The 25,917-nt window shown below is 45.5% G+C and overlaps 1 protein-coding gene across 1 annotated transcript; it reads left to right on the top strand.

Annotated features, from left to right (window-relative positions):
- WDTC1 (WD and tetratricopeptide repeats 1) lies at positions 1-25,917 on the top strand. The gene is made up of 16 exons (XM_079986024.1): positions 1-261; positions 5,755-5,903; positions 7,154-7,237; positions 9,823-9,869; positions 10,997-11,108; positions 13,774-13,961; positions 14,494-14,676; positions 15,964-16,058; positions 16,393-16,508; positions 18,543-18,618; positions 20,370-20,466; positions 20,999-21,172; positions 22,302-22,537; positions 22,848-23,016; positions 23,205-23,397; positions 23,999-25,917. The coding sequence occupies exons 2-16, from the start codon at positions 5,775-5,777 to the stop codon at positions 24,194-24,196; spliced, it is 2,097 nt and encodes a 698-aa protein (XP_079842150.1). The 5' UTR covers positions 1-261; positions 5,755-5,774; the 3' UTR covers positions 24,197-25,917.

Below are 25,917 nucleotides of genomic sequence, written 5' to 3'. Positions count from 1 at the left end.
GGTGGGAGAAGGAGGTGGCGTTAGCTGGAGCCCCAGACAGCTGGAGGGGATAAACAGAGGAGGGGGCCGCGGAGGGCTCGGGTCCCAGCCAGGCCGGGGCTGCGAAGTCTGGCGAGCGGCTCAGGCTGCCACCCAGCCACTCACCTCCCGGAGGGGCCCCTGCCCTGGCTCGGGCTTCGGGCCGCCCCCCTGCATGGAAGTTCAGGGGCTTCGTCCACTGGCTGCTGCGGCTGCTGAGCCTGCCCTGAGGAGGCCTGACAGGTAACTCCCGTGACCCTCCTTCCTTCCCTCCCCGTGAGAGATATCGGCTCCCCCCTCCCCACTTTTTTCCCTCCAAAGGTAGATTTCCCCCTCCAAGTGACACACGATCCGCCCCCCTGCACTTCCTTGATTCCGTAATAACCTATTGCCCCATAGTCTGTTTCAACAACCCCCCCCCCACGTTTCCTCCCCCCTCCCCACGTGAATTTACAGGGGCACAAAATGGACCGCAGCATTTTGGGTTTCGAATAAGCATGTAGCTCCTCTGGCTGCTTTTGCAACCTCCCACTGTGTTCAAGAGAAGTTGGTGCACAGCTCATTCCAGGTTTCTTTCCCCCCACCTCCTTGAGGTTTCTCTCTGTCTCTCTCTTCCTAGCAAATTCCAGGGTTAGTCTTTCACACAGCAACGAACTCCCTCTTCCCCTTCGTAAAGAGATGGTGTGCTTTGTGGCCCCAGCAGATTCACTGTGGCGGAAGCTTTTAAGGAAGGTAGGAAGTTGCCTTCATGCAGAGTCCGTCTAGCTCAGTATTATCTATGCTGACTGGCAGTGGCTCTCCAGGGTTTCGAATGGGTCTTTCCTGGCCCTCTGTGGAGATGCTGCATATTGTGAGCTGAGGACCTTCAAGGAACATAGGAAGCTGCATTATACTGAATCAGTCTAATGATCTATCTGTCTCAGTGTCTACCCCTTATCAGCAGAAGCTTGCCAGGATTTCAGTTAGGGCTTTCTTCCAAGCCTACCTGGAGATGCTGGGGGTTCTGCAGGAAAGGGTGCGCTCTGCCAGGGAGCTATCACCCAAATTTTAATAGAGTAAGGCCCAGTTTGTTAGCAGAATTAATAAGTCCATTAAAGCTTCTGCCACACTATGAGGTATTGCAAGACTTTAATAGGTAATGTGTTGAGGCAAACATCTCAGATCGGTTAGCATAGAACAACTGTCCCTACCTTGACCATAGAATAGTTATTTCTCTTGCTGTCCTTGGAACACATTATTTTAATACTGTGCCAGCTGTAAAAGTGATAAAGGTCTGGCAATATTTGTATGTGTTCAGCATTGTGATTGTGAGCAGGAAGGAGGTTTGGAAAAAGAGCAATCGGTGTGCTCTATGTGGACACAGACACACAAACACCAGCCGTCCTCTCATTGCTAGTATTGCCTGTCTTTGTATCTTATGTTTACTGCCTTGCTACTGTTTCTTTCCTGTCTTGCCTCTTCTGTCAGAAAATTGTCCTTCCTAAATTTGATAAGTAATTTCTTAAATTCTACAGTAGTTTTAATATTATTCATAGTTGTAACCCCAACAGTTGTGAACCCTTGGTTGTTCCCATCCCAGTTTTTTATGCATGGGGAAGTGAGGTAGAAGTGACTGTTGTACTGAGGGCCTCCTTGCATTTTCTTAGCCGTGGAGGAAATGTGTGCTAACTGCTAACTTCTGACTTCCCAAATACCTTTCCTTGATGCCCATTTCCCTGCTGCCTAGCCAATGATATCTTGCACCCTACATCCCCTTCCTAAAGCATGCTCCTTAACTACCATTTTAGTGCACAATTTTAAACTAGGTTGGTTTTTGTTGTCAATTGGTATCCAAAGTAGGTTTATTTCGCTCATGTAATTCTGGGCTTTTGAAAATCTCTGTGCCCTGCTTTCTGCTGTGAGTGTGGGCATTTGTACAAAGCAGAGTGCAGTATTTCTTTTTATTGACATGCTTCCATGTAGACCTCATGGGGGGAATTAAACCTGTGCTTGCTTTTTATTGTAATGGCAAAAGGTATGAAATCATGTCACACATGTGCCTCTGACAGCATCAGAAAAGAGGTAGAACAAGCGCAAACATTAACCTGTAAAGCCAATCTAGATTAAATGTTTTATGTGTTAAATGAGTATATCTAGCAAGTGTGAGGCTTAATGGCCAACCTGTGCTAAAGGAAGTTTTGAAACATCATTTGGCTTAATACTGGCTGACAGCCTATATGGGAATGTGTTCAACTACTGGTGGATGAATCGCATGACTGAATATGAAGATGGAAAAGTGCTTATAGGCATCATTTTGCTGTGAATGCAGATCTTCAGCATGGCTGTGATAAGTTACATTAGAAGATCCATAGAGCTCACTACAGCACAAGTATAGTTGCCAATCGTAGGTGGCTTGGTGGTATGATTGACAGATTTATTTTACTATTTGGAGTATGTTTATTCCATCTTTTGGGGTCAAAAACTCTTCAAAGGTAGTTCATGTCTAGAAGCATAACAGTGATTTAAAACATAAAGGGTAGCCATCTAACATGTTACATAAAGAAAATAGTGCCAGTTAAATTGATAATTTCTATCTATTTTTAACTAAACAAGGCTGCCAATTCACAAGGCCTTAAGAGTAATTTAAAAACAGCCAGAGAAGAAGCCAATCATACATCCATTGGAAGGAATTCCCCAGTTACAGGGCCACTACTGAAAAGTCTCTGTATCTTGTGACAACCAACCAAATTGATGTGAAGAGTGGGCCTATAAGCAGTTATCACCACACTGCAGACAATTGAGGAGGATTAGTGACAGTATAAGTGGAGGAACAGGACTGTAGACACAGCAATTGCATTCTGTCCTACTTGCAGCTTGATTCCATGCAGGCTATTCAGGCGTACCGGTAAATTCTGCTCTGTTCAGTGAGATGTGCTCCCAAGTCAGTATGTGTAGGATTGTAGCCTTTTAAAGGGACAGGCAGCATTTTAATGTGGCAGTGTAGCAGTCCTAGTCAGGCATCCAGTTTCCCAGTTTCCCAGTTTCCCATGCCACATGCTCAGTCTGTTTCAGGAAACACATCTGCATGGATTGAGAAGAAAGCCTCCAAAAGTGGGTGGGTGAGTTGACCCTTTACTTCCCCTTCTCATGTAATTGGAGCACTGTGTCTTGGCCAACTATCTTTCTTCTCCCTTTCAAAAGTGAGAGCTCCTTTGGGCTATTAGGCTTCTTTTGAGTGGTTAGCATAGTTTCTTGCTGCAGAGGCTGACAGCCAGACATAATTATATCAGTATGGGACAGAATGGCTGTCAAGTTCTGTCCCCTGTCACCAAGCCTGCCATGTGTTTCTCTGAGGCTGGACTCCATTGAGCACGGATTGCAATGCTGGCTGAATCCCATCCTGAAGAGGCATCCAAGTCTTCAACTGTTCCTCTGTGGAGAGATGGTGTCCTAGCTTCTTCATCCCTTTCTACCATTAAACAAGCCCCTTGGGGTTTCTGTGCATGATCAGTTATCTTGAGTGAGCACTCAGTGGCGTAGCGTGGGTTATCAGCACCCGGGGCAAGGCAAGTAATTTGCGCCCCCTAACCCATGGATTTGCGCCCCCTAACCCGTGGATTTCCCTAACCCCCAGATGTTGTGCCCGGTGCGGCCGGGCCCCCCCTGCACCCCCCACGCTACGCCACTGTGAGCACTGCAGCTTGTTTGTTTGTTTGCATGCATGATGCATGGCACAGCCAAAGCTCAAGTGCACTTTTTTAAAAATGAGGAAAAGTCTATCTTGATATAGGCTGTTTTTCCTTGCTTCAGTGGTCGGTTGCATTGCTCACATTCCTTCCTACAGTTTTGCCTCACGCTAACAGATTAGGTAGTGGAATTGAGTGAGGATCACAATTCACAGCAAGTATGTAGCTAGCTGGTCAAGATAAGTGATGACTAATATGCAGGGATATATATAAAGTTAGTGGGGAGGGGGAACAAAATTTATTTAGAAATTAGAAATTTTATCTTTATTAAATTTATATCCAGCTCTTCCCAAAGGAACCCAGGACAGCAAACACATCAGTGATAAAGCAATACAATTAAAAATGAACATTTAAACATGTAAAAAGATCTAAAATCAATCAAACATTTATAAACAATTATAGTGGTACCTCAGGTTACAGACACTTCAGGTTACAGATGCTTCAGGTTACAGACTCTGCTAACCCAGAAATAGTACCTCGGGTTAAGATCTTTGCTTCGGGATGAGAACAGAAATCGTGGCGGCAGCGGGAGGCCCCATTAGCTAAAGTGGTGCTTCAGGTTAAGAACAGTTTCAGGTTAAGAACAGACCTCCAGAACTAATTAAGTTCTTAACCCGAGGTACCAATGTAAACATCTAGAAACAGTTTAAAACAATCCTTATCCTCTAGGCTAATAATTTCAAGGTTGCCAGGAAGGGTTTCTTTGAACTATCAAATGCCTGAATAAACAGGAATGCTTTTAAATTTCCTCCTGAAACTAAGCAGTGAGGGAGGCAGACCTCACCAGACCTCCCATAAATGGTTTTATGCCACGCAGGTAGCATGCAGTAGTGACACCACCAACAGGGCCTCCCCTGCCAATCATAGGGCCTGAGATGGTTAATTCAAAAATCTCCAAGCCTTCCACACAAAATACTAAAGTAATTATCAGTAATATACAGATAAAACCAGCAGGATTTCAAAAACCATTTTATGCACCTGACCTATGTCCAGATAGGTTTTCTGTACTTAAAAACACACACACAAAAAAAAAATTGGTCGGTATCTAGAACAGCATGATTAAGGTGCCTGTATATTATTAATAGTCAGGGTGTTCCAAAGCGTAGGTGCTGTCATGCTGAAAGATCGACTCATGGATGTGGAGCAAATGTTATATAGCACTTGTGAAATTTATACAGATAGAAGTGACACATATGGGGCAGGGCAATCCCTCAAGTCAACTGGTCTCAAGCTGTTATGGGCCTTATATACTAATAGTAAAACCTTGAACTGGGTGCAGTAGCAAATTGGTAGCCGGTGCAGATCTTTGAGCAGAGGTGTAAAATGCTAACAGGATCCCACTTGGTGGACCAACCACAAGGGAAGCCTCACATAGAGTTCATTGCAGTAATCCAGTCTTGAAGTTTCAATTGCCTGGACTACCTCAGCTGTCACAACTATCGTAAACCTCAAGGTTCATAGGTGGCATGCCAGTGGATGCAGGTTGCTGGGGAGCAAGAGCAGAAAGGGGATGTTGCCTTCCTGCCCTGCTTCACTAGCTTCCTGAGGCACCTGGTTGGTCACTGTGGGGGAGCAGGTTGCTTGAACTAGATGGCCTTTGGTTGGATCCAGCAGGGCTCTTCTTATCTCCAAATGTGAGTGATGGATTCAGGCGGCTGATGGGGGAGAGGGGAGATCATAGTGGTAAGGCTAAGGGGAGAGATGGTGGGAACTAATGACCTTGCTTGAATGGGAGAAGGTGGTGTAGGACCTGAGCCACAAGGTGTTGTGATAGCCGTGTGTTTAGATGGCTTTAAAATGGGGTTAGGAAAGGCAGCAATATGGAGGTCATGTTATCAATGACTACTAGCCCTAATAGCTAAATGGAATTTTCAGGTTCAGGGTCGTCTTCCAAATGCCATCTGCTGAGGGTGGTGAGTCAAAGCAGGAGAGGACCGTAGCCATCATATCATGACTTTCTGTATAAATAATAAAAAATCTTCTCTTCCCCACCCCCCTTATTTGACCACAGGTAATTTCAATGCCTTCTGTATGGACACGAACTCTACTGGAATGCTCGGATGCACAGCAACACCTCCACTAGCTTGCTTTCGTCAGCCCTATTGTGAGAAGATGGCAAAAGCAAACATTACTAGAGACCTCATCCACAGGCAGCTCAAGGTACCTCTTGTGCTAAAGGGAGGGAGGAAGATAATGAACTTGAAAGGCAGTTGGGGTAGTTTGGTGTGGTCTCAGAAAACATACTTTTAATGTTTTAAGCTCAGATCAGATGTCATGGCCAAACCATGGTTTGGCTGTCAGTGATGCTGGCTCTAGGTTCTTTTGAGGAGGGTAGAAGATGGGCAAAATTCCCTCTGAAGGCTTTCCTTGCTGAGTGGCTGTAGCACCTCTGCGCTGCCACTGCCCAGTCACTTGCCCTCACCCTCTGGACACAGTTGGCACAACTGCCCAGAGAGAGTGTGTCTTTGTGCTCTGTCTTATCACTCTCATTTCTGCTAGCCCACTTGGAGAAGGCAATGAACAGGTATATATGTATTCTACTTCATAGCCCAACTGTCATCTGCACAGATAAGCAGGTGGAATACAAAACATAAATAAAACAACCAGATGCACAACAATAAAACACAATTTGAAACAGACAAAGGCAACCAAAAACAACCATTCACTTAAAATGTCTTGGGAAAATAACTTGACATCAGAATGATGACAGCTGTACTTGTGAGAAGAGGGCATTCTGCAATTAGGGCACCACCACAGAAGGCTCATTTATCTAATTTATTTTGCATTATTGTATGTTGCTTTTTGTCAAATATGCGCAAGGTGGCTTACATCAAAACAAATATTTATTTATTAAAATTTATATACTGATTGGTTGCAAGACAGACAAACTCAAACCTCTTATATCTGTAGGACTTACGAAAGCAGTCAAAGTGCAATTAAAAATGATAACAAGCAATATTAAATGCAAACAGACTAGAAGCTGCTGGGTGGGGAAGACACTTGAAATTAAACTAAACATGGACTCTGAAAGCTTGCGGAGAACAAAGAAGTCTTCACTATGTGCCAGAATCCCATCAGTGTCATGGCCACCCATGCATCTCACATTGTTAAATATGGAGCTTCCCCCAGTTGTGAAACAAGGAGAAGAACCTCCTCAGAAGATCTCAAAGCAACAGCAAGTAGAAGAAGCAAGGGGCTTTCCATCATTCCGCAGCTTAGCTGCTGCATTTGAAAAACTCCTCTCCTTCACAGCTACCCTCCATACCCTGGATTGTGGGGGCACTTGGAAAAGGGCCTCCATGGATTATTGTAATGCTGTGCCTTGTCTTGGAACGGTATAGAGTTAGATTTAAGAGCTCACATATTGATTCCTGACATAGTAAGGCATGATATCCATTTGCTCTTTATAGGAGAAGGGTGCCCTCAGCTTTGAACGACACTATCATGTCACTGACCCCTTCATCCAGCGCCTGGGCTTGGAGGCAGAGCTGCAGGTAAGTTGCACGTGCTGGAGGAACTGAAGTACAGCTCCTCCCCTTACAATGACAGCTGCTGAATGCTAACGAAAATCCAGTTTCACCCTCAAGGATTGGTGTGCCTCTTCTGACACGTTTTGCATTTATTTAACATTTTGTGTTGGCAAAGAACCACATGGATTTGTGTTGGCAAAGAACCACCTTCAAGTGCCACCGTTTTTAATCTCTTTCAGGGATGGGGAATCTGTTGTCCTCCAGGTTTTGTTGGACTCCAGCTGCTGCCATCCCTGACCGTTGCTCTTGCTGGTTGGGATGATGGGAGCTGGAGCCCAAGAGTGCTTGGAGAGCACTCTTCTCTGCTGTCCCGCGCTCCTGTACATTTGAACTTGCCTCTCGCGCCAACCCAGTGACCTTTCTCCTAACCTTGGTCCTCCTCCATCCTTGGTCTACTTGGATTTCCCCCTTCCAAGAGCTAGGTCTTTGCCTAAAAGAATTGAGCACCTACTTATGTGTTTGTGATATGCAAATCTCAGCTAGATCTAAAGCGTCAGTATCCTGTGAGTATCAGCCAAGCAGTCTAATCCTATGTGAGGTTACCTAGCTGTAAGGCTCAGTTCATTAGAAAGTGACAACATGAACCTACTTACCTCAAATGTCCATGATTCATGGCTATTTTTTTAAGGTAAAAAGACCACATGGCCACCTTGTCTCTTATCCTCCTTATTTTACTGAACTAAGGCTTTTTAAACAGGAGCACGGGCCTTTGCAGACAGCAAGTTCCTTGGCAGGAGGTGGCAATTCAGTAGCTGCCCCACATTGGTTGGTGCCAGATAACTTGTCGGAACTTGATGTATCTGCATCACAACCCAATTTCAGTCATGTTGAATCCCTAAAATATCAGAGGTGGATATTGTCAGAGCTGCCTCTAGATCCCAGCTCACAGAGGACCAACGCTAGGCTGTCGTAATGTACAAAAGTCTTTATTGAAGTTCAATTTCCATTTCAAAGCCGCAGCGCGCAGCCCTACATCTTAAACCCTAGATCGGCGAAGTCCTGTCTGAGTCTCCTCCCCTCTGACACCAGTTTAAGATCCTAGCCCTGCTCCACCTTTTCCGCTGCTCTCTCCTCTTCTGGGTCCTCCTGCCCGCTGGGGCATTGCCCTTTCTGGACTCTTCCGACGCTGAGTCGCTTAGCTCCTCCCCCTGCCTCCTGCGGGCTTTAGGACCCGGTTCCCAATCCTCATTCTCTGCTGTCCCGCGCTCCTGTACATTTGAACTTGCCTCTCGCGCCAACCCAGTGACCTTTCTCCTAACCGTTACACTACTTCGGTCACTGCTTCCCTCTTCCGGGATACTGGCCGGATCTGACCTCCTCTCCGTTGTCCGACTTTCTGATGGAGGCGTGGTCAGCCCTGCCTCATCTTCTCTCCCTGGTGGGGAATGCACTGGCCCCGATACTTGGGACTCTTCCCCCCCCACTCTGCTCTGCTCTGGTGGGGAAACTGGTCCTGATTTCCAACTACTGCTCTGGGAATCCCTGCTGCCCCCTTGCTCCTGGGGCGTTCCCCTTGGGAACCCCCTACCCCTGGCCACTGGCGCCCCCTTCTGTGAATCTTCCGATTCGCTGGAGAGGCTCATGGAATCCCTCGGTCCACTGTCCTCTTCTCCTACGCTCCCCTCGGATTCTTCCCCTTCGCTCTCCATCTCCTCTCTTCCCTGTGCCTCTGCTCCTGAGCCCCTGACAGATATGATTTTTAAAGGGCATTGAGACAAGTCAGAGGGTGTTGTTGAGCCTACCCTCTGCCCAGTACACTTCCCTGTCTGAAACCTCCTTCCTAGCTGCCTTTCTTCTGGTGGGGCTCCGTTGGGAAGAAGGCCTTTCATAGGACAAGGGGAGTTTGGCACCATTTCATTTCTATCGGAAATCATAGAATCATAGAACTGTAGAGTTGGAAGGGACTCCAAGGGTCATTTAGTCCAACCCCCTGCAATGCAGGAATCTCAGCTAAAGCATCCATGACAGCTGGCCAAATGTTCTTTACATTCTCCTTCATTTTATAAGGATTCAGCAGTGGTTGTGCTGACACATGGGCTGTCTGTTGTCACCTCTAGCATTGAGTCTCAGTTGCTCTAGACTAGAGCAGTCTTCTCCAACCTCCAGTTATTGTTGGACTCTAACTCACCACCAGCCCCAGCTAGCATGGCCAACGATAAAGGGTTAGTGAAATGGGGCTTGAGGATTCCTTTCTCTCTCCTCTCTTGGGAGTTATAGTCCAACAAGATCTGGAGGGTGCCAGAGGTTCTGAGAAAGATCTTCTGGAGTTAGTGGGGGCTGCTTTGCATTTCCTGAAACTTACTCTTGTTAGTCGTGGTGTGGGAAGATTGTTTTCATGAAGTATGTTCAAGCAAGCACATTATGAGTAGTAAAGGGAGTGACAAGGGACAACTCACACTATACATCCAAAAGAGGGTCTGAGAACTTAAAACTACAAGTGGAATTGGACATGTCTGAATAATGTGATATTTTATTTTATCCCCGTCTTGGAATCCTGTAAAATCTCAATTTTTTATAACTCTTTGGATCACCTTGTATAACTCTTCCAGGGTCATACTGGCTGTGTCAACTGCCTTGAATGGAATGAAAAGGGAAAGTAAGTATGTCTTAACATTTAAAGGATGACTGTAGCATGTATCCAGTGAAGGGAACTCTGTAAAATGTGACGAGCAACTGAGTTTACAATGGGGCTGCTTTCCATTTTGCTCTCTTGCTTAGCCAAATGGTGCCTTTGCTATTGTCTTCCCACTTCCAGCAGCAATTTTTCATTCGTTTTTAAAGTGCAGATCAAGCACATTCATGCTGTGGCTAGCAGCTGTCAAATTGAGAAGCCATTTCCTTTGTGCCCTGCTTGTGAGCTTCTGAAGACATCTGGTTGGCTGCTATTTGAAATTAAATGCTGAACTGGATGAGACCTTGGCTTAATCCAGCAAGACAAATTTTACTATTTTATTTCATGCAATACAATGTCGTGACTTTCAGAAAGGATTAAATTGGGAGTGGGGAATCTGTAGATCTCCAGAACTACTTTCAGAATTTTTTTTTACAATCAAGCTGTGTATAAAATTTATGATATAAAAAAATAAGATGAAATAAGCAACATACATTCCCAACTCCTATCAGCCCCAGTCAGGATGGCCAAAGGTTGAGGAGGGTGGGAATGGCAGTCCAACAACATCTTCATGCCTGGATTAAATTCTGGGAGATGGGAGTTATGTTAACCATAACATACTGTAAGCCATATAAAGGCAGGCTGCACAGTACAACCTGGAGACTTGCTGGAATAGAACCTGTGGACCATGTTTGACATAAGATGCTGGAAGTACTTTCTTACCTGTAAGTCAAGTCCTTGTATTGTGGGGAAAGTACAGTAGGGAAGAATAGACAACTCCATTAAATGTCTATGGAAAGCTTATCAGGCCAAGGGAACAGTTTAAATCAAAAGGCATTAGTTGGAGGTATGGGGCACTTTCCACAAATTGTCAGCTGATGATTTGCCATTATCTTCTCCTGTTTCTGTCAATTATCATGCTGATAGTGGAGTCATTTGCTTCTCCTTCTAATTCCTTGCTGTACTCCACAAACCTACATAGATTCTAGAGTGTCCCAGGTTGCACTTGCACCTGAGGTCTTCCTGCAAATGAATGTGGAACAATATGGAAGATCAGAGTTGTTTTCATGGGCAGCAAAGCTCATAACGCTTTGTCTCCTTTGACTTCTCAGTTTGCTGGCCTCTGGCTCTGATGACCAGCACACGATAGTGTGGGACCCGCTGCACCATAAGAAGCTCCTCTCCATGCATACAGGGCATACAGCAAACATATTCTCAGTCAAGGTGAGTGGGTTTTGGGCAAAGCGGTGAAAGGGTGAGCAGAGGGGAAATGGTCTCTTTAAGCAGTATGCATTTATGAATGGGTCATGCAACAACATGTCACAGTGAGGAGTGTTGCTGTTCAGGATTCCAGCCATTCCATTCTATTGTCCCCTGCACTCAACATTTATGCAACGTTTCCTGCCTACATTTATTCCTCAGTAGGCCAATTTTAGGGTTGCCCTGCCTCCCTTTAAGGGTTTTGTTGTTGTTGTTTTTAGTTTTTGCTCTTCTGCAAACCTTGTGACTCCTCTAAGCCTTCAATGGGGAGTCTTCAGCCATCCAGATGTTGCTAAACTGCAGCTCCCATCAGCCCCAGCAAGCAAGGCTCAAAACCTCATGTACTTGTCTAGCTACACAAGCAACAGCACTCCCAGTCTGAATATTTGAAACAGAGGAGAACTTTTAAATCTTCAGCATTAGGAAGCAGACTGGACACTGCTGTGACAAATCTATTGTGCAGTGTCTCAGACCCAGGGACAGCCCCAGGCATTTTGAGGCGAATAATTCAAATGATGCCTGACTGATGGTGCTGTTCCACAACTGTTGCCCATTTCAATAGCACTTGTCCAAGAGAACCTCCCAGTTGGTTGTGCCCTGTGGGTCAAATAATCTGTATTCCACTCTCCTGCCATTAATGGCACCCCAAATCCTCATGGTAGGGCTGTCTCTGCTTCAACTATTTTTACATGGCCCGGACTTGGGACTGTTTTTGAATGGTCAGTGTTGTTATTTTCTCATTCCCCAGTCAATATACCAGTGGTGTGAAATAGCTGTCATCAGCACAAACCTCTGGCATGCCTATTATGGCCTGCATGGGTTTTCTCTCGTAGCTCATTGCATGCGCACTAGCTGCTGTGTTTATGGTGACAGACTCATGTGACTGGTTCATCCAGTCCACATTCAGCTGAGGCTAAAGAGGGAAAAGGCGGCTGCACAGATTGAAAAGTGAAGCTTGCAGTTGTGTGACTCCCTTGCTGACATCAGAATGAATGTACAGACACCAGCTCCACACAGATAATGGTAGAGGCAAGCACAAGCCCCAAGTTGTGATGTGTTCCTGTTTATGCTGAATGATGTGTGGTAGCTACAAATCTCTGGGTGAATGAGTGAATTGGGTAATGTATTGTGCATACTTATCACACATCTCTGGGATGCTCCAGTTCAGCATAAAGCAGGATGTCATGCACTGTGCTGTCTGAATAGGTGGATTTCCTTTGTCACCATTTTTATCTCTCAGTCTTCCATTTCTGTTCTTTTATATTTGAGCATAAGGCCACTTATAAAATTATTATAAAATTATCACTCAGTAGGGCAGACAAAATAACCCACAGTTTGACCAAAAGTAACAATCATTTATTTATTTCATAAAATTTATATACTGCTTGATTGTTTTTTGAAAAAAAACAAACACCACCACAAGACCCCTGAAAACAATTTGCAAAAAGAGGAAAATATATGTGGTGGTTCCAGTCCACATCAAGGCACTCCTTATTGTATGCAACTAGTGGGTCCTGCATAGTGATGTACTTACTCATACGCATTTCTCAAATATATAGTGGGTGCCAAATTAGCATTGTAGCAGCTCAATACATACAGATATGTGGTTCTTCCTTGCTGGATCAGGGTGTATCTCTAAGGCTGGACTGGGGAAGCTGTGGTCCTCTGGATGTTAAGAACATAAGAAAAGCTTGCTGGATCAGGCCAATGGCTCATCTTATCCAGCATCTGATTCTCAGAGCTTTCACCCAGATGCCTGTGGGATCTGAGCACAAGAGCACCCCCCCCCCCAAATTCCAGCAGCTGCTATTCAGAAGCATTGCTGCCTCAGACTGTGGAGGCAGAGTGTAGCCTCCATCTCTTCTAGCAACCATTGACAGACTTATCCACCTTTAGCTTGAGGCCTGGGGCCAAATGGCCCTCCTGCTTTCCCTGCCTCCCCAATTGGCCCTGAATTGTGAGGGGTTGAGATTTGAGATTATACCAGTCCTATCACCATGGTGTACCTGCCTTCCTGGCCATTTGCACATTGAACTTGACGTGAGCATATGCACCAACACACACACACACACACACACACACACAGCCTAATGTGCTTATTTCTCCCTGCACCCCCTCCCAGCTACACACATGAGTGTACATGTACGGTATGTACTTTATGTGCCCTGTAAACATTTGCATGCAGGGCTTGGGTTTTTTCCTCTTGTATTTGTCCTAAAAGCACTCTTAGGAAATACTAGAAATTTCACTGGAGATGGGCACTTATCAGTTATGGGATGTATCCAGTGTTCTTTGTCTATAAGTGTAAGTTCTTTTGCGCTGGCAGCAGAAATTCATTGCACAACAGATTGTTGTACAATAAACTGCACAAGGTTACCAGCAACCTGCTTGTGCATTATCTTGTGCAACAACATTCCCCTGGTGCAAAACACTTTGCCAGCGGAACAAGCAGACCACTAAGTGATTTTCGTTTAGTGCTACATTGGATACAACCCAAAGCCAATCAAATGGGGCTGCTCAGCAGCACTATCCTAAGCAGGCAATAGGATGCCTGTTTGTTGTGAGGGGAAAGTGTTTTGGTTGTGTTGGAAGATCCATGCTTTGAAAATCTTGCTTTGTTTCTCCACAGTTCTTACCACATGCAGAGGATCGGATACTTATCACTGGGGCTGCCGATTCCAAGGTGCATGTCCACGACTTGACGGTTAAAGAAACCATCCATATGTTTGGGGATCACAAAAACAGAGTCAAGCGTATTGCCACAGCTCCCATGTGGCCCAACACCTTCTGGAGTGCAGCTGAGGATGGGCTGATTAGGTACAAGTGCTTTCTTATCCGAAGAGCAACAGCTCTTTCTACTAAGGGCAGTGAATTTTGTGAGGATGCTAAGAACTCTGTTGGATATTACAGTACTGCAGTTCCCAGGCTGGTGTGGTGTGGTGTGGTGTGAAAGCCAGAACTGTTTGAAGCCAAATTCAGTATTAGGTGCAATTCTGCCTTATACTGTATTGATCATTGGCCCATTCAGCCCTGTACTCTCTGCTACGTCTGGCAGCAGCTCTACATAGTTTTTGGCAGAGACTTCACATTGCCCTGCTACTCTAAACCTTTACTGGAAATGCCAGAAATTGCACCTGTGAACTTTTTGCATGCAAAATGTGTGTTCTGCCAATTAGTCTTCATCAAAGAGAACCCACCTAAGCAAAACCTAAGTAGGAAGAAGTAGACCAACAAAGCATTGGCGCCTTAATTCCCCACTTTCCTTGGTGGCTCAGTGTGTGATGCCTATCAGTAGCTTCTTCTGTTCTGCATGTACCTGTTAACACTCTTTAATTTGTTCATTTTTTAGACAGTATGACCTGAGAGAGAACAGCAAACACTCAGAGGTCCTGATTGACCTGACGGAATACTGTGGACAGCTTGTGGAGGCAAAGTGTCTCACTGTCAACCCCCAGGACAATAACTACCTGGCAGTGGGAGCCAGCGGGCCTTTCGTACGGATCTATGATATACGCATGATCCACAATCACAGGTAACGGTAACTAATTCTTGGAGCTTGGTGGGGTTTAAGTCTTCAGGCAGAAGGGAAAGTAATGTAAAAACAAGAAGAGAGACTTGCACCAATTCACATGAACTGTAGAGGGGGCTGCAAACTCAGAATACACTACAGGTTCCTTAGCGTTAGCTGTGCTGATTTTGTAGCACCAGACCATCAGTCATATTGCTGTGGACTACAGGCCAACATTTATTTTAAGCTTAGCCATAGAGTGTACTCTGCCATGAGATGGAGTGCTTGACTGCCTCACCATAAAGGTGGACATGATGCACTTTGAACATGATGGTGCATCCGGGGTCACATGAGCCATTTCTGTTGGCCAAACCTTGGAAATTGTTCAGCTGCGAGCGGATATATGTGGCTGTTGCAGAGAAGTAGACTCTCAAAAAGTTTTCAGGTTAGTTTATTGCAACAAAAGAGAGGGACCCGTAGCAGCTTTTAAAAGGTGGAATGACGTAGCACACAGTTTCGTTTCAGAGAGCTTGATTCTTGTACAGTATGATGTGGACAGTAAAAGTGATGAATATATTCACGTATGTACATGAATAGAAAAACTGGGGGGAGGGGGCGGAGACCAGCTTTATAGAGTGAGATAAAGGGGTACATCTTGATCTTTACTTTTGCTGTAATTGAAAATTCTACGCCTGAATGCCAAAGCTATCAGTAGTATGACATCATACCAAAAAATTGCAGGAGAGCACTGGCTTGTATGTAGTGGAAGCTATTAAGTCCCGTTCCTGATTGAAGTAAATCTATGGCATTTTATTTTGTGTTAGCTACATTTGCTTGCCTTTTTTTCCTTCTTCTTCTTCCCTCCACTCTTTTGAATTGTTCCCATAGTTGAAATCTAAATTGTGAACTCTTTGGGACAATGATTTTTCTTTGTTTTGCTGATGTTAACTTGGTAAATTGCCATGTTTATAACAGCAGGAATCTGTAAATAAAACTTTTTTAAAATAGTCAAACTTTAACATTGTCTGTTGCACTACACATGAAGGATTATTCCTTGTGGTAAGATGCAATCTGACTTCCTAATTTACACCAAGTGATAATGCCTCCCAAATTCAGCAGCCTCCTGTTCCATCAGTCCTCTTCTGCCATCCCTTTAAGCATATAGAACTCAAAAACTGTCCCAGTATCCTCCCCCACTCTACTCCCTGGTAGTTTCTTTGTGTTTCGCCTTTTTAATTTAACAGCTTTGGTACTTTTCTTGCCCTCAAAACCAGCACCATCAAAATTAAACTCTTCCTCCCTTCTGGCTAGAAAAACAATGAAACAGAATCCCACAGCTGGAGTCCATACATTTTGTGACCGGCAGAAACCCCTTCCAGATGGTGCAGCACAGTACTATGTAGCAGGTAAGACAGTTTTGTGTATTGTGACTAATCTGGGGTCTGCTTGTGTTCCAAAAGATGGTGGTTTTACTGTCTCATTAAGGAGGTGCAGGTGCTTTTAAGTTACTTGGACTGGGAGTGGATGGCTCAAACATGGATTTCCTTGACTGTTAGATAGCTTAGTATGAGTTGAGAACTCCTTCATATCACAACTGACGGGTGCTACAAAGGCCAGCACAAATATGAGATGCTTTTACGGTAAAGCATCTTTTGAAAGTTTGTAATAGTGGGCTGAGGTCATTTCCATTCTGTGAAGTTGTAGAGGTGAGCTATGCTTGAGTTTCTTCTCGTTCTTCAGGGCATCTTCCAGTGAAATTGCCAGACTACAATAACCGGCTGAGAGTTTTGGTAGCTACATATGTCACCTTCAGTCCTGATGGTACAGAACTCTTGGTCAACATGGGAGGGGAGCAGGTAAGAAGGATCACAGATGACTTACCCATTAGAAATTGATGGGCAGGTGTTTTGGTACTGGGTTGTTTGGGGGGTTGTTGTTACCATTTCCCAATTTTATTTCTTTGAGCAACCCTCACAGGGCTGGAAAGTCATTCAAAAGATTTCCTAGATAAAACTCAAAGGGGTCAAGGACAGCACCACAAGGAGTGAGTGGCCTTTGGCCCATCCATAGTGCAGAAAATATTGCAAAATAGAGAAAGCAAAGAGTCTAATCAAACCAAATGTGAAACATAGTTCTCTTATGTGGAATTACTGGTGCTGGTTATGCCTAAGAGCTCCCATGAAGAAGACGTGAAACATGTTGGGATCAAACCATACTTCCCTGCACCTGGAAGTGTCATCCCTTCTCCTTTCTCCAAATCTAGGTTTGCTGCCACATAAATCTCTGGAAGGGCCTATTTAATTATAGACTTGAAGCTAAATATATGAATTGCTTTCACTGAAAAGCATTGCATTCACTGCGGGGCCAGGTAGCTCTTCAATGGTAGTGGTTTCATACATGTGGACGATCGCTTGGCAGTCATTAAATGATTTGCACAGTGCTCGTTATGGGCAGCTAGTACTGCATATGTTTGATAGTAGTTTCTCATCCCTCCAATCTCTTTGGGCTGAGTTTCCTGAAGATAACGGCTGTGGGGACTTTCCATGAAGGTCATGAATCCCTTGGGTTGCCCTCCAGATGTTGCTGGGCTAGAAGTCTCACCAATCCTGACTATTGGCTATGTTAGCTGGGGTTGGAGTCCAGCAACATCTGAAGGGCACAGAGTTCCCTATCCCTGCCTTAATTGTCTCTGAAAATCATAGGTGCCCTGGAAACGCTGGCAATGAACAAACACCTTATCCTTCCCAGCACTATCTGGTTTGGGAAGCAAAGGAACACTTTCTTTGGTACTAGGAAAGTGTGACTTGGTGTACAGAACATGAAAGTGACATGGTCTCTGTCCATAGGTGCTTCCTTTTGGTAGTTTCACTGCACCCTGTAGACTTAAGCTGACTTTTCAGTGTGTATTATTATATTTAAAAAAATCATACTCATGGTTTTCAAAATAGGAATTTTGCTGTTGTGTATGAAACCACATAAAATTCTCCATGATATCCTTCCCTACTCTAAATTAATAAACTCCTTCATGCTGTTTGTGTGCACACTCCAAGACATGGGACACATTTTGGTAATTCTGATAATTCTGGGACCATTCCTAGGCTTCTGCATGTAGTCCTAGGAACATATGAAGAAATCCTTTTCCAAATGCAGGAAGTTTTTCCGTGGTTGCTTTTGTTCTCACCTGACAAATCAGTTTCCTAAGTCAAAGAGGTGGCTTGATTTAAAATTTCCATAAACTGATATAGTTTTGTTGTTTTATGTGTATGTATATAACTCTGGGGACGCAGGTGGTGCTGTGGGTTAAAGCCTCAGCGCCTAGGACTTGCCGATCGAAAGGTCGGCGGTTCGAATCCCTGCGGCGGGGTGCGCTCCCGCTGCTCGGTCCCAGCGCCTGCCAACCTAGCAGTTCGAAAGCACCTCCGGGTGCAAGTAGATAAATAGGGACCGCTTACCAGCGGGAAGGTAAACGGCGTTTCCGTGTGCGGCTCTGGCTCGCCAGAGCAGCGATGTCACGCTGGCCAAATGACCCGGAAGTGTCTCCGGACAGCGCTGGCCCCTGGCCTCTTAAGTGAGATGGGCGCACAACCCCAGAGTCTGTCAAGACTGGCCCGTACGGGCAGGGGTACCTTTACCTTTATATAACTCTGAAATCCACGATTCTTTCTTAAGACATCACTAGGCATTCAGTTCCCAGTGACCATCTTTTGAGGGTGGGGAGGCGCCTTTTGGGTTCTGAAGTCATGTTTTACATTACCCAGTAGAGGACATAGTTGCTCTCTACTAGACACGTGCATGTTCATGTTAACTGGCAGAAAACAAATACTTTCATTTCTTCAACATAACTTGGCTTGTATAGCCTGCAAACTTACTGTCCTCCACTTGATTTCTAGGTTTACTTATTTGATCTGACTTACAAGCAGCGGCCATACACTTTTCTCCTGCCAAAGAAATGCCACTCTTCAGGAGGTGAGCGAACTACACTTATCTTGAATTGAAGAAAGCGCCTGTATTTGTATTCAGCTCCTAAGGCATTTCTTTGTGGCCACTCCAGCTTTTTGCCTGTTTCTAGCACTCTTGGAGGTTGACATAGATTTCAAAACCGGTGTTGTCCTTGGAATGGTGGTTGTGTGGAGGACTTGCAACCCAGTTACAGCAAATTTTACAGCTTTTTATTCCCAATTAGTGTAATTTAAGTGTCTTTGAACAAACCGGGGAGATTCCAGTCTTTAATTACTTAATGGGCTTTGCAGTATTCCATAGATAATGCGGTGACCCTCTCCTTGCTATTCTGTCCCATTGTTTTTTGGTGAATAAGTATTAGATTCCCATTTTGACTTTGGTCACATTCATGCCATTGGTATGTGGGTTTTGCTAATAACATGCAAGTAAAATATGCAAAACTCGCTGCTGCTTTATAGCTGTCACATTGGAAGTGGTGATCTTTACCAAACAAGTTGCCAAGGTAGGTAACTTATGACATGCTGTGGCTTTGTTTAAGAAATAAACATACTGGAATGTCAGAGCATGTTGCAAAGCAGAAAATGGGACTTTTTATATTGAGTTGTAACTCCCCAGTGCATCCCTCTTTGCAGAGCAATAAAACCAGATGTTTATAATGGATAGACACTTATTTGCTTAAAGGGAATAGGGCTGAGGGAAGTGTATGAGGCAGGACTTAGTGGCTTTGAACAATCAACAAAACTAAAGAAACAGCACCACCAGGCTTCCTCTTTCCTTGTACCACTGCAAATGGAAGCAACATCGCTGACTTCACTTACCACTCATAGTGCAGTTCTCTGTGTGTTCAGGGTTTCTCTCCCATTTGGAATAGTACAGCATGGAGTTGGTAGTGCAATGCTAGCATGTCAGGACACTACAAACATAAGCAGGTTCAATGGCCAATCTCCCTTTCCCAGGAACTGTAGTTTTGTGTGTGTGCACACCAGGGGGTGAGGGATAGGGATCTTAACAAAATTGTTGTGCTCTCTCTGACTTACGATTCCCAGGGTTGCTTGGGAAAAGCCGTGATAGTTAAATATGAACAAAACTTTGTCATTTAGTTGTTTTTTTGTTAAGTTTAAGTAAATGTGCCTCTGGAGGGCGCTGTCTGCCCATATCTGCATTCCTGGTTGATGTTGACTTTTGAGACGCCTGGCACAGGCTAGTGACCAAGAGTTTTCAGAGATCCAGGAGGAGCTGCTTCTGTCCAGAAGTCCAGGCAGGGGCAAACACCATAGCACTTCTCAAGCTGGCAACCCCACGCCAGGAGGGAGTGCCTACTTGATGTGTGTCATTAGGCCCCCTTGCCTTGAGTTGACCCCAAACGGTATACCTCAGCAAGCAGGTCAAAATGGCTTCCTAATGCCTTGCCAAACCCTTCATCTGTAATCAATAAAAGTTGTGGCCTTATTTGACCCAAGCTACGTGCCTTGTGTAATTGGTATGGGCAGTCTTTGGAGGTGGGGGCGCCAGGCTTAGACAATGAGCAGTGAGCCAGGGAAGAGCAGATTGAAATCTTGCTCCTTGATGAATGGCTACAAGTTCTATGCGAGTTACGATTGTTTATTTCTGGGATGCAGGGGGTGGTGGTGCTTTCAACATATGTGCTTTGTTTTACCCTTGGCCTCCTTGAGGATCGATGAGTCCATGAAACTGAATGGCAAGATGCCTGTACATTATCTGCAACTTACACCTTGCTTGTCTTTCCAACACCCAAGAGGTGCAGAATGGGAAAACATCAACCAATGGCGTGTCAAATGGCATCCATCTCCACAGCAACGGCTTCAGGCTGTCTGAGGGGCGAGCACACATAAGGTAAGGTGACATCCTTGTCTTAAATGGTTTTGTATTTTTGATCTAAACTGTGTCCAAAAAGTTCTGGGAATTTACTTGAAGAGACTGAGAGTGAGAGTCAACTTGACTGGAAACTGTGCCAAGTCTTCACCAACCTGGTGCCCTCCAGATGTTTTAGACTACAGCCTTATCCAACACAGCTGTACTGGTTGGGGCTGCTGGGAGTTGTTGCTGTTGTTGCCATTAATGCTATTATCTTCCACGTATATCTCAAGGTGATGCACAAAGCATAATAAAGCCAACAAAAACCACTTAACAACTGCACGAGAATCAGCAGAATGTAATTTTTTTTAAAAAAATACAGAATAGACTTCCGTGGCAGAAACTTGTTTATCCAGCTGGGAGAACTGATTGAAATAAAAGTGTATTTAGTTTTATAAAAGCAGAATATAAATTTAATAAATCAAAGGGAGGTTGAGGGAGAGGAGGGGTTCCATGGCCAGGATCTATTTTGACATATTCCAGCTCTCCTCTCCTCCCCTCCCTTCTGAAGTCCACAGGTGGAGCTGCCTCCCTATCTAGAGAAAATAAAGCTGCAAGCCAACGAGGCTTTTGCTTGTCAGCAATGGACTCAAGCCATCCAGCTTTATAGCAAAGCTGTCCAGAAAGCCTCCAGCAATGCCATGCTGTACGGAAACAGAGCTGCTGCCTACATGAAGCGCAAATGGTAAGCAAATGAGGCCACTTTCCTTAATGATGGCAAGTCTGTCTTGCCATCTTAGGATAGCATTGTGGGAGTTCCTCTGCCCTTTCATTGATCTTAAGAGTATGTGGATATTACTTCCTCCATAGGTGGCTGACAGTCCAACTGCTAAAGCCACTGGCCTGCAGACTCTCTCATGGGCTGTCTCTTTTTTAGACTAGCCTTCCTCAACCTGGTGATGCCCAGACATTGTTGGACTCAAGCTCCCATCAGCACCAGCCAGCATGACCCAGGGAACTGTAGTCCAACATCATTTTGAGGGCACAAGGTGAGGGGAGAATGCTCTTGCCAGAGGAGACACATGAGCCCCCTCTCAGATAGTTTATGCCTTCCTCTGCTTCTTCTCTCCTAACAGAAAGAATCTATCTTGTCTTTCCCTCCTGGGAAAATTCTGCAAGCAATAATGCCCGTAAATCAGGACCAAGTATAGTCTGGCTTTTGCTGTTGTGGAAGGAAAGCAGAGGTGCTTCTGTTTTGAGGGAAATGTGGGCTCATTCATAGCTCCGTGGTAGAGTGCATGGTTTGGATGTAAAAAGTTCCAGGTCCAATCCCAGGCATTCCAGGTAGGACTAGGAAAGACCAGGTCTGAAACCCTGGAGAGATGCTATCAGACATTTCAGAGAATACTGAACTAGGTAAAGGTAAAGGTACCCCTGCCCATCAGGGCCAGTCGTGACCGACTCTGGGGTTGTGCGCTCATCTCGCTCAAGAGGCTGGGAGCCGGTGCTGTCCGAAGACACTTCCGGGTCACGTGGCCAGCATGACGAAGCTGCATCTAGTGAGCCAGCACCAGCGCCGTACACGGAAACGCCGTTTACCTTCCCGCTAGAAAGCGGTCCCTATTTATCTACTTGCACTTAGGGGTGCTTTCGAACTGCTAGGTGGGCAGGAGCTGGGACCGAACGATGGGAGCTCACCCCACCGCGGGGATTCGAACCGCCGAACTTTCGATCAGCAAGTCCTAGGCTCTGTGGTTTAACCCACAGCGCCACCCGCATCCCGAATACTGAACTAGATGGGGGTAAAAGAGTTTTGGAAGCAAGAGGGGAAATACTTTCCCACTGAATAATTAGGATTTTTGTCACCTTTACAGGGATGGGGATCACTACGATGCATTGAGAGACTGCTTAAAGGCCATCTCCCTAAATCCATGCCACTTGAAGGCTCACTTCCGCCTAGCTCGCTGTCTCTTTGAGCTGAAGTATGTGGCAGAAGCACTGGAGTGTCTGGATGATTTCAAAGGAAAGTTCCCTGAGCAAGCACATAGCAGTGCTTGTGATGCACTGGACCGGGACATCAATGCAGCCCTTTTCTCAAAAAGTGATAATGGTGAGAACTGTTGTGCCAGCGTATTGCCATCCTGCCCTGAGCATTGGTGAAGGCTTAGATTCCTTTTCTTAAATTATCAAACCTCGGGCCTGAGGTTCCCCACCCCCAGGACCCAATAATTTCTGAGGTCCCTTCCAGCTTTAAAATTCCTAGGTGGTTGTTGTTGTTTAGTCATTTAGTCGTGTCCAACTCTTCCTAGGTAGAGGATGTTATTTATCGCTGTGAAGTAGGGTAGACTGAGAAGCAGCAAGGCTTTCTTGTGCTCTCCCAAGTGCTAGAAACAAGTAACATGGTGTTTGACTTTCTTTAGCGGAAGACAAGAAAGGGAGCGGCCCTATCTGGCTGCGAGCAACGGGCCGAAAAGATTCCATTTCGGACGATGAGATGGTGCTGAGGGAGCGCAGCTATGACTACAAGTTCAGATACTGCGGCCACTGCAACACCACCACAGACATCAAAGAGGCCAACTTTTTTGGCAGGTATGTCAACTTCTCTCAAGGTCAGGAGTGGAGTTTCTGCTGTTTATGTGTTGCCCTTCCATCTGTACTGCCTGCTGAATTAGGGATTGAGGGAAATTTTGTTTGGTCCACATTTTACAATGATCAAACCTAACTCTTGCTTCAATTCTTCTACTCACTCTCTCCAACAATCCCTGCCCCCCTCCCAGCAATGCACAGTACATTGTCAGCGGCTCTGACGACGGCTCCTTCTTCATCTGGGAAAAAGAAACAACAAACCTGGTGCGGGTGTTGCAAGGCGACGAGTCCATTGTCAACTGTCTCCAGCCCCACCCGAGTTACTGCTTCCTGGCCACCAGTGGCATCGATCCAGTCGTACGGCTGTGGAATCCCAGACCAGAGGTATGATCAGACAAAGGATTAGACAAATGCATGGATCTGCTTTCTACAGGCAACCTCTAGCCCTGGTTGCTGAATGCTACTTGCATGTGCTGACCTTTAAAGCCCTAAAAGGCCTCAGCCCAGTATACATGAAGGAGCGTCTCCACCCCCATTGTTCAGCCCGGACACTGAGGTCCAGCACCAAGGGCCTTCTGGTGGCTCCCTCACTGTGAGAAGCGAGGTTACAGGGAACCAGGCAGAGGGCCTTCTCGGTAGTGGCGCCCGCCTTGTGGAACGCCCTCCCATCAGATGTCAAGGAAATCAACAACTATATGACTTTTAGAAGACATCTGATGGCAGCCTTGTTTAGGGAGGTTTTTAATGTTTGATGTTTTATCTTTTTTTTAATATTCTGTTGGGAGCCGCCCAGAGTGGCTGGGGAGACCTGGCCAGATGGGTGGGGTATAAGTAATAAATGATGATGATGATGATGATGATGATGTTCAGAGCAATGTGTCTCCCATGGGCTAAGCTTGGAAAACCAAAAGCACCTCCCCACCCACTTTGGTTTGCCCAGCACGAGCAGCTAACGTTGCCTGTTGCCCTTCCTCTTGTTTTGCAGAGCGAGGCACTGAATGGGCGAGTGGTGGAAGACATGGAAGGCGCTTCCCAAGCCAACCAGAGGCGGATGAACGCTGACCCACTGGAGGTGATGCTGTTTAACATGGGCTACCGGATCACAGGACTGACTAGTGGTGGGACTGGAGGCTCAGATGATGAAGACAGCTCCGAGGGGCAAGTCCACTGCCGGACCAGCTAAAGCTGAACTGCCTCTCCTTCCCATGATTTTGGGGTTTTTTTGTTTTTGTTTCTTTGTTTGAAGGGAAATCTAGTTTGCTCAGTTTGAACTCTGATGAACGACTGCACTGTTTCACACTATGCACAGAGTAGGACATGTCAGCAGGGGCAAGAGTGGCTTTGTTAAACTGCTGCTACTATTTCTTCCCCCCTTTTGCCCCGTTCCACTATTGAGCAGCATGGTAACACGGCCTGTTGAGTTTTGCCTCCCAGCAGAATCTAGTCTGTACAGGGGTTCCTTTTCCACGTTGTCTGTGAGCAGTGTAAAACTGGTAGCCATCCCCTCCTCCAGCGCTGCTGCATGGCCTGGATGGCGGGAGGCATTGCCTACATGAATGCATTTTACAGAGAGAATGTTTAAAAACTCAATAAAATGTAAAACTAGGGCAGGGATTATGGAATTAAGTTTAATGCGGTGATCTGTGTCTCTGAAGCTTGGCTTGCCTGCTCTGCTGCTAGCTATTGGCCCATAGTTGTGGCCTCTCTGGTGTCTCTTTCAGCCCACAGGACAGCTGATGAGCCCAGCCTCTGCATCTAAAGCCATGGTCACAACCAAGTGGCTAGAGAGAGCTTAATTCATGTGACTCTGGAGGTGCAAAATACATGACACCAGGCAGAGAAACGGACTTCCTGGTATTCAATACTTTATTTCTTCCATGTGCAGAGAGAGAAATGGCTGTAATAGAGAGAGGCCATGACACGGGGTCTGTGACTTATGTGACTTGAGCTAGTAAAAAGACCTGATGTTGCTGCTCTTTGGAAAACTCCTGATTCCCCCACCCCACCCCCGGCAACTTCTCCCAGAATGTTTTCTTTCTTGTGTGTCTATGGTTAGGCATGTGGCGTATGTGGGACATGCCTCATCACTGCTTGGGACTGAATGCTGAAAGTGAACTGATTCGTTGGCTCTCCACGAGGTTGTCCTTCCCCATTTCGTTGACATTTGTGTGACCTCCCACCTCTGCCATGCATAGAGGAATCTCCATGGGGTTTGTGAACTTCTTAGTGGAGCCGCCTATCCTTTCTCAAACCTTGTTTCTGGTGGGCAGGAGTCTTTAAAGTGGCACAGGATGTTGACTCCTCTTTTTTGTTAAATGACTCCATTTTACCTGTTTGCTTCCAGCCATCAAATGGATACCACACAGTTGATGTAACGTGGCTTTTTTAAAAATATGATTGTGACCTAAGCCCAAGAGTCCCTGGGCAATACACGTAACATTTGTTCTCTCCTCATTTATGTTAAATTGCTAGCATTGTTCCTTGAGGTAAGAATGGAGGGCGGAGAGAGAAAGGTATGCATGACCAGGACAAATGCTACTTTAAGGTTGGCTTTTAGGAACACAGAATTCCTGTGTTTTGTGAAGGATCACATGTTTGGGAAAGTGATCTCTGGACATGGCACACACCTTCACGTCTTTTGTGTCACATCTCTGGAGCAAGTGGTGGCAGAAATAATGATGGCATAAAATCTGCTGTCAATACAACTTCCGGGTGTGATGGTGTTGATAATGCGCCATTGTCTTGAACCAACTCAGACCTTCTCTTCCAGGTAACTCTTCTCTGGGATTTACGCTTGGAATTGGAAGCAAGGCAGGCAGCCATTTGTGGGTGGGTGTTGAGGAGAAATATGACTGTAACATTGCTGTCTCCATTAAACATCTTTGCTTTGCCTCCCCTTGAAAA

This window comes from Podarcis cretensis (assembly GCF_951804945.1).
Source record: "Podarcis cretensis genome assembly, chromosome: 8".
Taxonomy (NCBI): domain Eukaryota; kingdom Metazoa; phylum Chordata; class Lepidosauria; order Squamata; family Lacertidae; genus Podarcis; species Podarcis cretensis.
This window is presented reverse-complemented; position numbering and strand designations above follow the sequence as displayed.